The sequence below is a fragment of the Coregonus lavaretus genome (assembly GCF_964263955.1).
Source record: "Coregonus lavaretus genome assembly, chromosome: 16".
Lineage (NCBI taxonomy): Eukaryota > Metazoa > Chordata > Actinopteri > Salmoniformes > Salmonidae > Coregonus > Coregonus lavaretus.
The window spans coordinates 21,011,454-21,025,556 of NC_140003.1; the positions used below are offsets into that span (position 1 = coordinate 21,011,454).

The 14,103-nt window shown below is 43.1% G+C and overlaps 1 protein-coding gene across 1 annotated transcript; it reads right to left on the minus strand.

Moving 5' to 3' along the window:
* Window positions 1-2,845: 2,845 nt before the first annotated feature.
* Window positions 2,846-12,375, minus strand: mrasa (muscle RAS oncogene homolog a). Its single transcript, XM_084179113.1, has 6 exons — window positions 12,221-12,375; window positions 6,925-7,142; window positions 6,509-6,662; window positions 6,066-6,165; window positions 5,294-5,373; window positions 2,846-4,730 (listed from the first exon to the last, which is right to left on the minus strand). Exons 2-6 carry the CDS (start codon window positions 7,118-7,120, stop codon window positions 4,631-4,633), a joined length of 630 nt encoding a protein of 209 aa, XP_084035239.1. The 5' UTR covers window positions 7,121-7,142; window positions 12,221-12,375; the 3' UTR covers window positions 2,846-4,630.
* Window positions 12,376-14,103: the final 1,728 nt, after the last annotated feature.

Below are 14,103 nucleotides of genomic sequence, written 5' to 3' on the forward strand. Positions count from 1 at the left end.
TGTCCGAAATGGCACCCTATTCCCTACATAGTGCACTACTTTTGACCAGGGCCCATAGTTTACTGTACTACACTGCTCAAAAAAATAAAGGGAACACTTAAACAACACATCCTAGATCTGAATGAATGAAATAATCTTATTAAATACTTTTTTCTTTACATAGTTGAATGTGCTGACAACAAAATCACACAAAAATTATCAATGGAAATCAAATGTATCAACCCATGGAGGTCTGGATTTGGAGTCACCCTCAAAATTCAAGTGGAAAACCACACTACAGGCTGATCCAACTTTGATGTAATGTCCTTAAAACAAGTCAAAATGAGGCTCAGTAGTGTGTGTGGCCTCCACGTGCCTGTATGACCTCCCTACAATGCCTGGGCATGCTCCTGATGAGGTGGCGGATGGTCTCCTGAGGGATCTCCTCCCAGACCTGGACTAAAGCATCCGCCAACTCCTGGACAGTCTGTGGTGCAACGTGGCGTTGGTGGATGGAGCGAGACATCATGTCCCAGATGTGCTCAATTGGATTCAGGTCTGGGGAACGGGCGGACCAGTCCATAGCATCAATGCCTTCCTCTTGCAGGAACTGCTGACACACTCCAGCCACATGAGGTCTAGCATTGTCTTGCATTAGGAGGAACCCAGGGCCAACCGCACCAGCATATGGTCTCACAAGGGGTCTGAGGATCTCATCTCGGTACCTAATGGCAGTCAGGCTACCTCTGGCGAGCACATGGAGGGCTGTGCGGCCTCCAAAAGAAATGCCACCCCACACCATGACTGACCCACCGCCAAACCGGTCATGCTGGAGGATGTTGCAGGCAGCAGAACGTTCTCCACGGCGTCTCCAGACTCTGTCACGTCTGTCACATGTGCTCAGTGTGAACCTGCTTTCATCTGTGAAGAGCACAGGGCGCCAGTGGCGAATTTGGCAATCTTGGTGTTCTCTGGCAAATGCCAAACGTCCTGCACGGTGTTGGGCTGTAAGTACAACCCCCACATGTGGACGTCGGGCCCTCATACCACCCTCATGGAGTCTGTTTCTGACCGTTTGAGCAGACACATGCACATTTGTGGCCTGCTGGAGGTCATTTTGCAGGGTTCTGGCAGTGCTCCTCCTGCTCCTCCTTGCACAAAGGCGGAGGTAGCGGTCCTGCTGCTGGGTTGTTGCCCTCCTACGGCCTCGTCCACGTCTCCTGATGTACTGGCCTGTCTCCTGGTAGCGCCTCCATGTTCTGGACACTATGCTGACAGACACAGCAAACCTTCTTGCCACAGCTCGCATTGATGTGCTATCCTGGATGAGCTGCACTACCTGAGCCACTTGTGTGGGTTGTAGACTCCGTCTCATGCTACCACTAGAGTGAAAGCACCGCCAGCATTCAAAAGTGACCAAAACATCAGCCAGGAAGCATAGGAACTGAGAAGTGGTCTGTGGTCACCACCTGCAAAACCACTTCTTTATTGGGGGTGTCTTGCTAATTGCCTATAATTTCCACCTGTTGTCTATTCCATTTGCACAACAGCATGTGAAATTTATTGTCAATCAGTGTTGCTTCCTAAGTGGACAGTTTGATTTCACAGAAGTGTGATTGACTTGGAGTTACATTGTGTTGTTTAAGTGTTCCCTTTATTTTTTTGAGCAGTGTATATAGGGTATAGGACACAGAAGGTTGCTGGCACCGTAATTGGGGAGGACGGGCTGGTGGTAATGGCTGAAGCGGAATTAGTGGAATGGTATCAAATATGCCATTCCATTTACTTTGTTCCAGCCATTATTATGAGCCCTCAGTAGCCTCCACTGGTATAGGATGCCATTTGGGATGAACCCCCAGTCTACAGGCCGATGAGAAGTATGTTTGCTGCTAACAATAAAAGCACTGACTAGGAGAAGTAAAAGAAAGCTGAGGCTCATTCAGGATGCCGCAACATTCTAGACGTTACAGATATGTCATATGCATTATAGTTTACATTATCCCCTAATGTTTATCACAGAGTAGCATGTCTGTTCTACACAATATTATTCTATATGAAGATTCTGCACGTTCCATAACATTGCAATCACTTCAACAGACCCCAAGGCTCTGAAATAACTGCACAAGATACAGCCTTGATGTAGGCATATCTTATCTGAGTGAGAGAAGTTAACACAACTCTCCAAGGTGCATCCAAAAACTGAGTACAATAACATTTTCATTCCTTTGCATATCAAATGAACATAGTGTATTTTGTCACCCAGAAAATCAGGGTTCTCTTTGCAGTGTGTGTTTTTAAAAGAAAGGGACACTCAATCAAAATCTTTTCAGTGGCTTCCGATGGACAAGTGCGATGACAACGACATTAATTTTCAATCAATTGTATCTATTCCATGGACAGTATAGATCAATATTTTGAAATACAGCAATCTACTGACACCAGTGAGCCAGCAATATGATTTATCAGGGGCTCCTGCTGAACAGGCACCTCTGTCTCTGAAGGCTGATATTAGTTATGCACATCATTATACATATTTTACAGATGGTTATAAAATAGTCTATTAGAACAGACACACAGAAGGACGTTTAGCGCCTAACAGTCAACTGTCTCTGATGGCTGATATTAGTTATGGTCATCACTACACAGAACGTACATGTAAAGACAGTGTGCTACTACATACAGCCTCCACCAGGAGCTAAAATGAATTAGTAAAGTCATAGTGTGCGTCCCAAATGGCCACCCATTTCCCTATACAGTGCACTACGTTTGGCCAGGGCACATTTCGGGTGCAACCACAGTCTCGTGACAGATTGTTTGGTTCCGGGTTCCGAGGTTAAGTAAGCCAAGAACACATGCAGACACACAGTCAGAGATAGTATCATTTAATTCACAATACTGTATTTCTTTATTCATTATTGAAACCCTGAAGGAAGCTAGAGAGAAAGGCGGTGACCATTGTTTTGTGCCTCATCTTCCTCTAGTTCATCAGTCAGACACAGCCAGTTATCACACATCATGTTGAGGTAACAGGTACAGTAATAAATTATTCATTATTTAAAAAACACTTACAAAGAAATTCATATCAATAATACAAAGGTATCAAACATACTTGATACAATATCATTGATTTCTTCAGACATATATTTCTCTCTTTTTTTTGTAAAATACTGCCAAAGACACCATGTCTGTTGCTTCATACCCTGGGAAGTGGAACTTACATTGTACCTCTGGGTGAAGTACAGCAGGGTCACTCCAGGATCATGTTCATTAGGCAACAAACGGATGAAAATGGACTAAAACGTGGAGGGATTACTTGGACTCCAATAAGAAACGTCCATTTTTGTTTTCCATTGCAAACTGTTTTGCTACGGTGTGCCCTACTGAACACGACCCAGGGCTGAGAGCATAGAACACAGGAGGTTGGTGGCACCTTAATTGGGGAGAACGGGCTTGTGGTAATGGCTGGAGCGGAATGGTATCAAATACATGTTTTCCATGTGTTTGATGCCATTCAATTTGCGCCGTTCCAGACATTATTATGAGCGGTCCTCCCCTCAGCAGCCTCCACTGGTATAAACTGTTCTGTGCAACAGACATGAGACAGGCAAATGGGCTACATGGTATTGACATAATTATGATAAGCTCAGTTTTTCACATTCAGTCAATTTCTATTATGCCTTCCCTTTCATAATTTGACATTTTTCTTCAACATGCAGATATGAAAGTCAAAATCTATTCAAAGTGCAAAGGTACTTCCTTCATTCAAGAGCAAATTTCTAACCAGAGGTGTATTCATTACATCTTTCAATGGAAATCATTTAAGAACCAAAACAGAAGCAAACTGAACAAACGGAACGAAACAGGGAGGGACCTACCTGAATTTGTCCAATAGACACTCTAGTTTTCGTGCAAAAGTTTTCCTTTTGGAGTTTGCAACAGAATTGCCGTAATGAATATACCCCAGACGAACAAGCCCAAATGTTTTTTTGTTTAGTGCTTTAACAGTATAAGCCATTTCATAGGTTATTAAATACTCCCTATTAGACAGAGAAATCTAACATCTTGTTGATTGGAGTAACTGGTCCCCTCAACCTACAAGCCATACTCCCCACCAGAAAAAATAAAATAAAAAGTACTAACAGCCACATCCTCCCACTTCTCTTCAGGACCCCAGAGCCAAAGCCACATCCTCTTACGCCTGTGGCTAGTGCAGCTCGAATATACTTCATAATCATCCTCTTTATCGTCTCAGAATTTAACATTCAACACCATGGAGAACTTACAACCACAACACAAACACTCAGATCATGGGTCCCTAACAACATCTAACGTCACATCTCCCCACCCAGGAGAATACCTTGATGTCCACCTCCACTTCCATGGAGAGCATCATCACTGCACTGTCTGTAAATCAGTCAGTCCATAAGGAGCTCCTCCTGGAGTGCTTTTTTCTGACCAATCAGGGGAAGGGGGTGGGCAATGATGCCTGCCTTGGAGTTGACCCCATCAAGTGAGAGCTTTTTTCTTCGACACTGTAACAGTCAGTTTCTTATCTCCCCCAATTCCCCTTTTCTCCTCCAGTTGTTGGTCACTGCCAGTCTGCAGTTCTCTCTAACAACATTGTTACGCAGCGGCGAGAGGGGTGACACCATCACAAGATGACACAGTGGACTTTGTGAGAACCCGTAGATCGTTCCCCTCGCCACTTCATCTTCTTCTTCTTCTTCAGGCTCCTCTCTGGGATCTGCTGCCTGCACAGGAGGAAGAGAGAGAGAACGTCAGAGCGAAAGAGAGAGAAAGGATGGAGGAGAAAGAGGGTGTAGAAAAAAATAAGAAAATGAGTAGGAAATGAGGGTATGTAAAGGAAGGAGTAGACAAGAAGGAAAGGACAAGAGAAGAAAGAGAGGGAGGGTGAGGATTAAAATCAGATAGCCAAGCTACCCAAGCAGCAAGACTAGAGGGCCTCTAAGTCTTTATGTAGAACTCTCTAAATCCCTGACAAACAGTTGAGTGGGCCCTCCAGCAGGATATGACCACACCGAACACCAACACATACTGGATTCCTCTGAAATTAAACGTCTGTTAATTCAGGAAATAGCTACTGTTTTTTCCCCAACCCTTTAACAGACTTTTGCTGGCATTCATGCCATATACAGTATATAGTGTGTTTGCAAAGGGAAACCAAAATGGTGGTTCTCTCTTATTCAAGCATGAATTGAATCCAATATTATGATCAAGCCTATACAATTCTTAATTCATCATTCTTAAACATAGCCTTCAAGTCAGTAATTATATATCTAGAAGTTTGGCCTACCTTATAACCCTGACTAGTTCATGGAACGCCTTGTCCACATTCATAGGGGGATCCTTGGCACTTGTCTCAATGTATGTGATCTGTGAAGAAAAAACACATTGATCAAACATTGTCAGGAAAGATGACAAGCAAAAAATCTAATAGTCTCTGATTTCGCTAGTGCCACAAGGTATACACAACAAATACTAATTATGTTTTTCCAGCACAGAGCCCCATAATAAGGGATGTGAGTTTTGCAAGTAAAAACAAATGTAAGCATAGATCTGCAAACACATAATTTGATGCACTCTCACACTTGGTGGTGTCCTCTGACATAGCGTGTTCTAAAACAGTAAAGGCCAAGCTTGGCTATATTTGTGTTTTTCCCCACCACAGAGACTCAGTCTCTCCCAGAGGCCTACATTACACCCTGTAGCTAACGCAGAGTCAGCATCCCAGCCTGCCCTGCACCCAACAACCTCTCTCCCAGGAATAGCAGCCCAGAACACACAGCCCATAGAACAACCCCAGCCACTGACAACAGCAGTGGGGAAAGGCCTTCTACAGGTTCAACTACAGCCCTGACTTTTTCCTAACCATTTGACCTGACTATAAAAGATTATTGGCCAAAATTATCCATTCAAAACTAGGGTATAACTAGGGTTCTGAGTTTTTTCCCCATTAAAAGTACATTCATCAATTTGGACACTGTACTGCATCAAACAAGACATTAAAAATGAAGGATTTAGACATCAAGCTGCCCACTCCCTGTCTGAGCTGACACTGTACTCACATTGTGTTTGGCAGCCATTTCCTGCCCCTGGTCGCTGGTGATTTTGCGGAGGTGAACCAAATCCACCTTATTGGCCACCAGCACCATGGGGAAGGCCTCCCTGAAGGAGAGCAGAAGGAAGGAGAAGGACTGAGGAACAGATGCATCTCATTTCAACATAACATGTGTACAGTTACACCACTACACAGCTGACAACCTGACTGGAATGGAAACATTGTCTGGGGAAGGACTTGTTTGTTTTCATTTGTTGTGAACAAGAGATACAAAATAGAGCAGCATGACTATCTGCTGTGTAGATGAACCCTTTACCAGTGAGAGTGTTGGAGGGAACACACAAAAGATTGCGGCAGACAACCCAGTCGGAGGCACTCGGTACAGTAGCAGCAGTCCTGTGTAAGTGTCTGGCCCATAAGGCACGCATCATATCAAAAGCTGGCCCTCACCTGTCTTTGACCCTGAGGATGAGCTGGTGGAAGCGGTCCACATGTTCAAAGCTGGCCTTGTCTGTCACAGAGAACACGATGAGGAAGCCGTCCCCCGTCCTCATGTACTGCTCCCTCATAGCACTGAACTCCTCTTGGCCTGCTGTATCCAGCACTGTGCAATAACAAAACATACAGGTACCATTGTTACAAGATGCTACTGGGAATCCTCTTCTTGCTTGTTTTCATATGAAATGATTGGAAAAGCAACAAGCTATCAATTGCAAACAAATGCACATATAGTATAAGTCTAAATCTGTGAAACTATATGGGAATACTGTGCCACAACAGTATGTTTCATTAACATCCTGAACAGAATTGATAAAGGACACCAGCACCCCTAACCCAGAGAGACAGAAGAGAAAATGTCTCCCTACCGTCCAGGATGGCCCACTGTCCATCTATCTCTGTGTGTTTCAGGTAGGAGTCCTCGATGGTGGGGTCATAGTCGGACACAAAGATCTTCTGGAAGAACTGGATGGTGAGAGCGCTCTTCCCCACTCCTCCATCCCCCACCACCACCAGCTTGTACGTGAGGAGGTTGTCGCTAGGCACCGCACTGCTGGTTGCCATGGCAACAGGCAGCTGGCTATACCTGGAACACAGCAGGACAGGAGGGAGGGAGAGATGAAGAGTGTGAGACTGCTGCTGCTAATTCATAGCCAGGGACACCAGAGTACACAGAACCATGCATCACACACCAGCCCCTCAGAGAGAGAACGTCAGCTAGCGATCGACACCTCAGTCAATCTCAGCTAGAAGGGCTTGCCGGAAATGCTGTAGTAAAGGATAGGAAATAGATGTATACAATGTGCACGCAACATGTGTAATAATACTGTAATAAACCAAACACCTGGAGCACCAGAGCCTTAGATAGAGATTAGTTTACTGTATATGACGGAGCTGGAGATGCCTCAGTGAGAAAAACCCCTGGTCACTGATTGGCTGTCTGTATGAGGAAGTGCCTTGCACAGCCAGCCAGTCAGCAGTGTAACGGCGAGGCTCTCCCTCCCATTATGTAGGCTATTCTGTTTTGTTCTTTTTATGAGACTGCCAGAATAGCATGCAGCACCAACCACTCTCCCAGCACCATTATGAGCAGGGGAAACACGGTCTAGACATATTGATTACTGTGCTTTGTAATTATGGCTTTCGGGAAAAAATAAAACCGTCCTTGACTTCTCTGAAAGAATATCCTCTATAGCAGCTGTGGTGGTGCAACTTCACCAGCTTCCCACAAAAACTCCAGATTCAGATTCACTGACCATATTGGTTTTATTTTCTGTTGCTTGACAACGTTTTCCATCTCACACTATTTAAAATTGTTGTTTTTCTACTGCGATTTAGTAAGAACCTGGTCCTTCAAAAACATGGACACATTACAGCACATAAGTGCTCTGTTGTCTTGTGTGCGTTACTATTATTTCATGAACCCAATGCTGTATTGGCAAAAGGCAACAGCTTTCACAAGACAGGTCAAGCCACTAAGAGTGGTTGATAAACAAGGAAAAGCCAACTGAGGACAACAAGCTTGAGGAAACAACACAGACACTGGGATGGTGGTCATCCCCAACCATTAAAGGAGTTAGAACTTTCTCCAACAGCAGGATAGCGTGAGGGAATATGATTAAATCTCTTTGAACCTGCCTGACCTTAAGCTGCATAGAGGACAGGCTATGGGTAGAGGACAGGCTGTGCATGCATACAGAGAACACAGCCCAGGCTATGGGTAGAGGACAGGCTGTGCATGCATACAGAGAACACAGCCCAGGCTCAGCCCAGGCAGTGGGTAGAGGACATGGCACCATTGCAGTGGGCCGCAGGAAACAGCTGTCAGCTGGTGACGGCAGCCCTGCCACCTTCCTGCTCCACACAATAGAGGGAAGGAAAGACACTTCCTTCCTGGAGCGGCCCAGTCAGACCCCTGGAGAAGGATATACTGTAGGATCTCCCAGCCTCCCTCACAAGGGAACAGCTAGCTAGAGGGAACAACCTGCACACCCAAAACATACTGGATTACTTCATCAGTCAGAGGAAGGCCCAAAAAATGGTCAAAGACTCCAATCACCGAAGTCATAGACAGTTCTCTCTGCTACCGCACGGCAAGCGGTACCGGAGCGGCAAGTCTAGGTCCAAAAGGCTCCTTAACAGCTTCTACCCCCAAGCCATAAGACTGCTGAACAATTAATTAAATGGCCACCCGGACTATTTGCATTGACCCCCCCCACCCCAATATTTTCTTAATACTGCATTGTTGGTTAAGGGCTTGTAAGTAAGCGTTTCACAGTAAGGTCTACACCCGTTGTATTCGGCGCATGTGACAAATAAAATGTGATTTGAAGTACCGCTGATCACCCAATACATACCATTTCTTACCACTCAGGTCCAGCTCAGATCTGTCTCACTCATCTAGGATTCTCACCTGGGTGCTGACTGCTGAACAACGACTAAGGGAGTGCTGACTGATGCCCTATAGACAGGAAAGCTTACCTAGATGTCCAGTAAAGGACGTGTCATCATCATCATCGGTAAATGGCCAGCAAGGGTGCCAACTAAATTTCTGTCGACTGTACACGAGGTCACAAGATTCTGGGTACAAATGAGATCACTAGATTGTGGGTCTTCATCTGTGATGACTCAGTGGCAGTGTGGAGCATTATGCTCTTCAATCATACCACAACAGCACCTCTGGGCAACTACCATGCTTCTTTCATATCAACTGCAGTATACACAACACATAATGGACATCTGTGTACTCTGAACTGGACAGCTGTGTGCTCAGAACTCTAGACCACATGTGTCAACTCATTATTTAATCTGATCTCATGCATTACATATTTTGCTACTAAAAGACTGACTGACTGTACATAACTTGGTAAAGAGTAGGTAATGTGACTTGAGATAAGATACCTCTTCGGTGAATCAACGTAGGCCTACCTCACCAGGCTGCTGTCAGTGGACTTTATGTTGCATTTCATACAGTAACACCTTGTGAGAGTCACTTGGTTGACACTGCTCAATCAACATGCTTCTCTAAAACAAAACAAGAGTTCAAGCTGCTTTGATCAAGTTTAAATTAAACATGCAGTACCTTCAGTGCCATTTCAACTTCTTTGATTGAATAACAAGTGAAAAAGCTTCACCACCTTGCCACTTTTGTTGCAGCATTATCTGGTGATTTCACTGGGCTATTAATAGGCAGATTAATATGTGCAGCTCTATTGAATGTTGCCTTATACATCAGACTGTTACCTTGGTTACCCCATGGATATTCAGTCTGAAAGAAGTCGCCATAAAAAAGAGGCAAGAACCTCTACATGCCAGAATGTTTAATAATTAATTAAGTTATAATGTCCGAGAAGCTGGTGTTTGTTGGATATATTGGCACGGTGTTGTTAGGCCCGATACGAAGTCAAGGGCCAACAAACCGTGCCAATATATCCAACAAACACCGGCTTCGAGGGCATTATCACTTTTATACAAGGGGTTACCAACATATTCAAATAATGATTGACATATTTTGATAAAAAACGTTCTTCATCCTTCCACAAGATATAGTCCTGACACAAATCTAGGGTTGCTAGAGACGCGACCCAGTCGTTCGTTCTAAATGTTCCATTGCCATACTGGCTGGCAACGTTCTTATCCCTTGCTTGCTATCTAGCCAACTACGGCTAACTTACAGTCACGTCAAAAAGTTCCGACAGAATAACAGCAAAGTAGCTGCATTTGCATTTGTTTAAGCTGTTTTCTAGTGACATTTATTTGGATACATCCATAACAATGAGCTAATTTCGCCTGCCATAGAGAATGTGCTCACTCGTCAGGACACTGTTGTTCAGAAGAGCTAGCCAACAACACAGCTACAGTAACACAATCACTTAAAACGACTGCAAATTAGCTGCGTTTCGTTTTTCAATTGACATTTTTTTGTATATACACCCATAAAAATGATGCCAGCTGATTCATGATTTCGACTGGCTGAGAAACGCTGCCTGCCTTTCTGTCCCGACTCGTTCAATACTATGGGACAGCAGCAGATCGAATTTGAATATTGAAACAATGTTGCAAATGTCGGAGAGACAGACAGCAAGGTTTATACAATTCTCCACTGTTGAAAACTAAATGTCAGTCTAAAAGAAATGTGAGATAATGTCTAGATGCTTTTTATAGTGGAGATCAAGTTTATAAAGTGGCTGACTGGGTTGATGAGACAGAGGATTGCGCAGTCAGATGGAACAGTGTAAATAGGCATTTTAACGTCATAGATTTAGCTTGTGGTAACTTGTGGAATAGACACCAGCTGGAATGCGGTTTTAACCAATCAGCATTCAGGATTAGACGCACCCGTTGTATAAAATGATATGTAAACATACTTTACCGGTTGTCCCTGCTGTTGGTCCTTTTGAAGGTATGAAGTGGAGAAAATGTCCACAGGAAAGTATTATTAACCAGACTTTTTGGGGCACCAGTCTGTATATGCTTTGCTTTATCTTGGCCAGGTCGCAGTTGTAAATGAGAACTTGTTCTCAACTGGCTTACCTGGTTAAATAAAGGTGAAAATATTATATATAGCTCTGGCTTGTATTTCTGCTTTGTATTTTCAATCTCCTGACGCACTGCATGTGATGCACAATATGTAAACAATAGTCAAAGATAGCGGTTAGAGCACTGGGCCAGTAACCGAAAGGTATCTGCTTTGAACACACGAGCCCTCAAGGTGACAAATCTGTTGATGTGCCCTTAAACAAGGCACTTAACCATAATTTGCAAACTGACGGAACCATATACAGACCAGCATACTGAAAGTCAGGCTAATAACACTTCCCTGTGGATAATTTCTCTCAGATTAACTCCAACATAAGGGGGAAAAAATCAACACACAACAGGTAAAGCAAGTCCAAATGAGGTTTATTCGACATTCTGACTTGTAATGGGACTGTTTGGAAATGTTGAGCCTATATGTTAGAGACGAGAGTTTAAGTCTTCCTTCCACTCTATTGGATTCTAAAAGGGACTATATTGAAGGCTGCATAATGGTGGGTGACCTCATCCTATGATGTGGTGCCTGAAGAATCCTTCAATAGAAATTCTGTAATGATTATAATGTATCTATTCATACATGCCTAGTTGAAAAGGCTACAGTGTTAAGTATAAACATTGTAACAAAGCCGCTAAATGTATCAATAGAGTTTGTTCTTGTGATGTTTAATTTCATCCACTGCAAATTATGATAATTCTAATGGAAAGTAGATGACACACTACTAGCCTACGGTTTACTTCCTAACAAAACTTCACAAGATTATTATCGTTTTTAACTAAATCAGTGTGATGTACAGGAACCACTGTAGAGTTACCGCCCTTGGATAAAGGGTTTTTGTTGCTTCTTGAATGTCAAATCTTTTAGAGAAGTTTGCTGCATCAAGCAATTTCCGCAAATGGAATATTGGCGTCCATTTCTTGAATCAAACAGAGGCCCCACGATGTTACAATGTTGTAAGAAATGAAGTCCACAGTTTATATTGCAAAAACCCAAGTCAATTAGATAAATATTTACCAAAGCACAGTACAAAACGTGATATGAAGATTTACCAAGAATGTTTAAGTTTCCTACAGTAGCTGCGATGTAGAGGCAGCCTAATACGAACGACGACAATTTCAGCAATAACTTACCAAGATGAGATCCGTTGTCGTGAAAGAACGCTACAGCAACCACTTCACGCACAAATATTCCTCATCCCTCTCTCTGTCCGTTACCTCAAATTATCGCCATCATTTTACCTTTATGACCGGAATGCGCCTCTCATAACCGCGATGCGAGCCGCTATGTAGCAAATCTTTATATTGCAACAGCTGATACTAAAAATAGAACGGCCTCATACGGGTGGACACTAGTTGGTTAAAAATGTTTAATAATCAGGTTTTCCTTCTTCATCATGTCATGACTGATATAAAAATGTAGTGTACATGTAAAATCATTTAAGCCTTCACAAGAATATACTTTTTCTACAAAATGTAAAAATCAGCTGATTTGTTTTTTGGAATGCCCCTTTTTTGAGAAAGTGGACTGTTCCATTTTGTCGACGCCCCCCCAGACTGGTTTAAGGACCAGACTGGTTTAAAGAGGCACTTTTGTCTAAATCAGGAATGGGAAACTGGCGGCCTGCGGACCCCTTTTTGTAGGCCCAACATTTTTCTCTCTGCCCATAGCAAAATGAGTAATTGTATGAAATTAGTTATAAAATTACAAAATCTTCTCTCCGCCCCATGGCAAAATGTGTAGAATTGCAGAACACTTGTTGTAAAACTGCAACATTTTCTCTACGCTACATGGCAAAATGTGTAGAATTGCAGGAAATTAAATTTAAAACAAAAAAATTGTTCTCTCCACTGTCAAGAGGTGGGCCGTTAAAATGTTTTACTCGCAAGGTGAGGTTGGGCCGCCCAACACATTTCTCTTAGGGCCCCCAAAAGGCTACGGTATGTATGGATGTGGATACGCAGACTGGCGAGCCACTGCTGCTGCTCATGATGAGTTCAGATTTTTATATGGCCCCCACCCCCATCAAAGTTGCCAATCCCTGGTCTAAATTCTAAGGTGGCATCTCTGAGTAGGACATTTCGAATGAACATCAATATAGCTTTTGTAATTATTTTATTGACCATGAAACTTGATTAGTGGCAATTACAATCGGTAGCCTAATTCGTTCTCTTTATATGGTGCACCCATCAATACATTCATTAATTATAGCCTATTGCTAAACAAAATTTATCTCATAATGCATCACTTTACATTTCTAAAGTGAATCATATGTTATATTCAGATTACACTGATCATGAAACAAAAAATAAAGGTACATGTATACTTCCTATTTAAAAGGCAAAAAAATGCATCACTGAGTGTGGAGAAGTTGTGGTTTGGTGTGCTGTAGTAATGCACTGATGTCAACATTATGTGGAGTCAGGGGAAAGGGCCAAGGGATGTCATATGTTGACAATTTCGGGTGACATTAAAAGGCATATGAGGCTGAAGCAATGGCTTTTAGGCTTACTTCTTGCCATTGCAAGGAGTCTAAATAGCCTGCTTGACAAAAACAGTCTGATCTCCTTCATGGGTTGCAGCTAGAATAGAGGTCAGGTGATAGGATCAGATTAATCAAGAGTGCGTGTGTATGTGTGTGTGTGTGTGTGTGTGTGTGTATGTGTGTGTGTGTGTGCGCGTATGCATATGCGTGTGTGTGTTTGTGTGAGGGGGCAGTAAGCTAGGACAGATACAATTTATCATGATATTTTTCTCTACATACGTCCCCTAAACAACATCTATACTGAACAAAAATATAAACGCAACATGCAACAATTTCAACGATTTTACCGAGTTAGAGTTCATATAAGGAAATCAGTCAATTGAAATAAATAAATTAGGCGCCAATCTATGGATTTCACATGACTAGGCAGGGAAATGTTTTCCCCACAGACAGAAATACTCCTCAGTTTCATCAGCTGTCCGGGTGGCTGGTCTCAGATGATCTAGCAGGTGAAGAAGCCGGATGTGGAGG

Excerpts from the sequence above, each read along its gene's own strand:
- mrasa (XM_084179113.1), bottom strand. The coding sequence starts at position 7,120 with ATGGCAACCAGCAGTGCGGTGCCTAGCGACAACCTCCTCACGTACAAG. Across the intron at positions 6,663-6,924 it reads ACAGTGGGCCATCCTGGACG|TGCTGGATACAGCAGGCCAA; the intron begins GTAGGGAGACAT and ends GTTATTGCACAG. Across the intron at positions 4,731-5,293 it reads GAACTAGTCAGGGTTATAAG|GCAGCAGATCCCAGAGAGGA; the intron begins GTAGGCCAAACT and ends CCTCCTGTGCAG.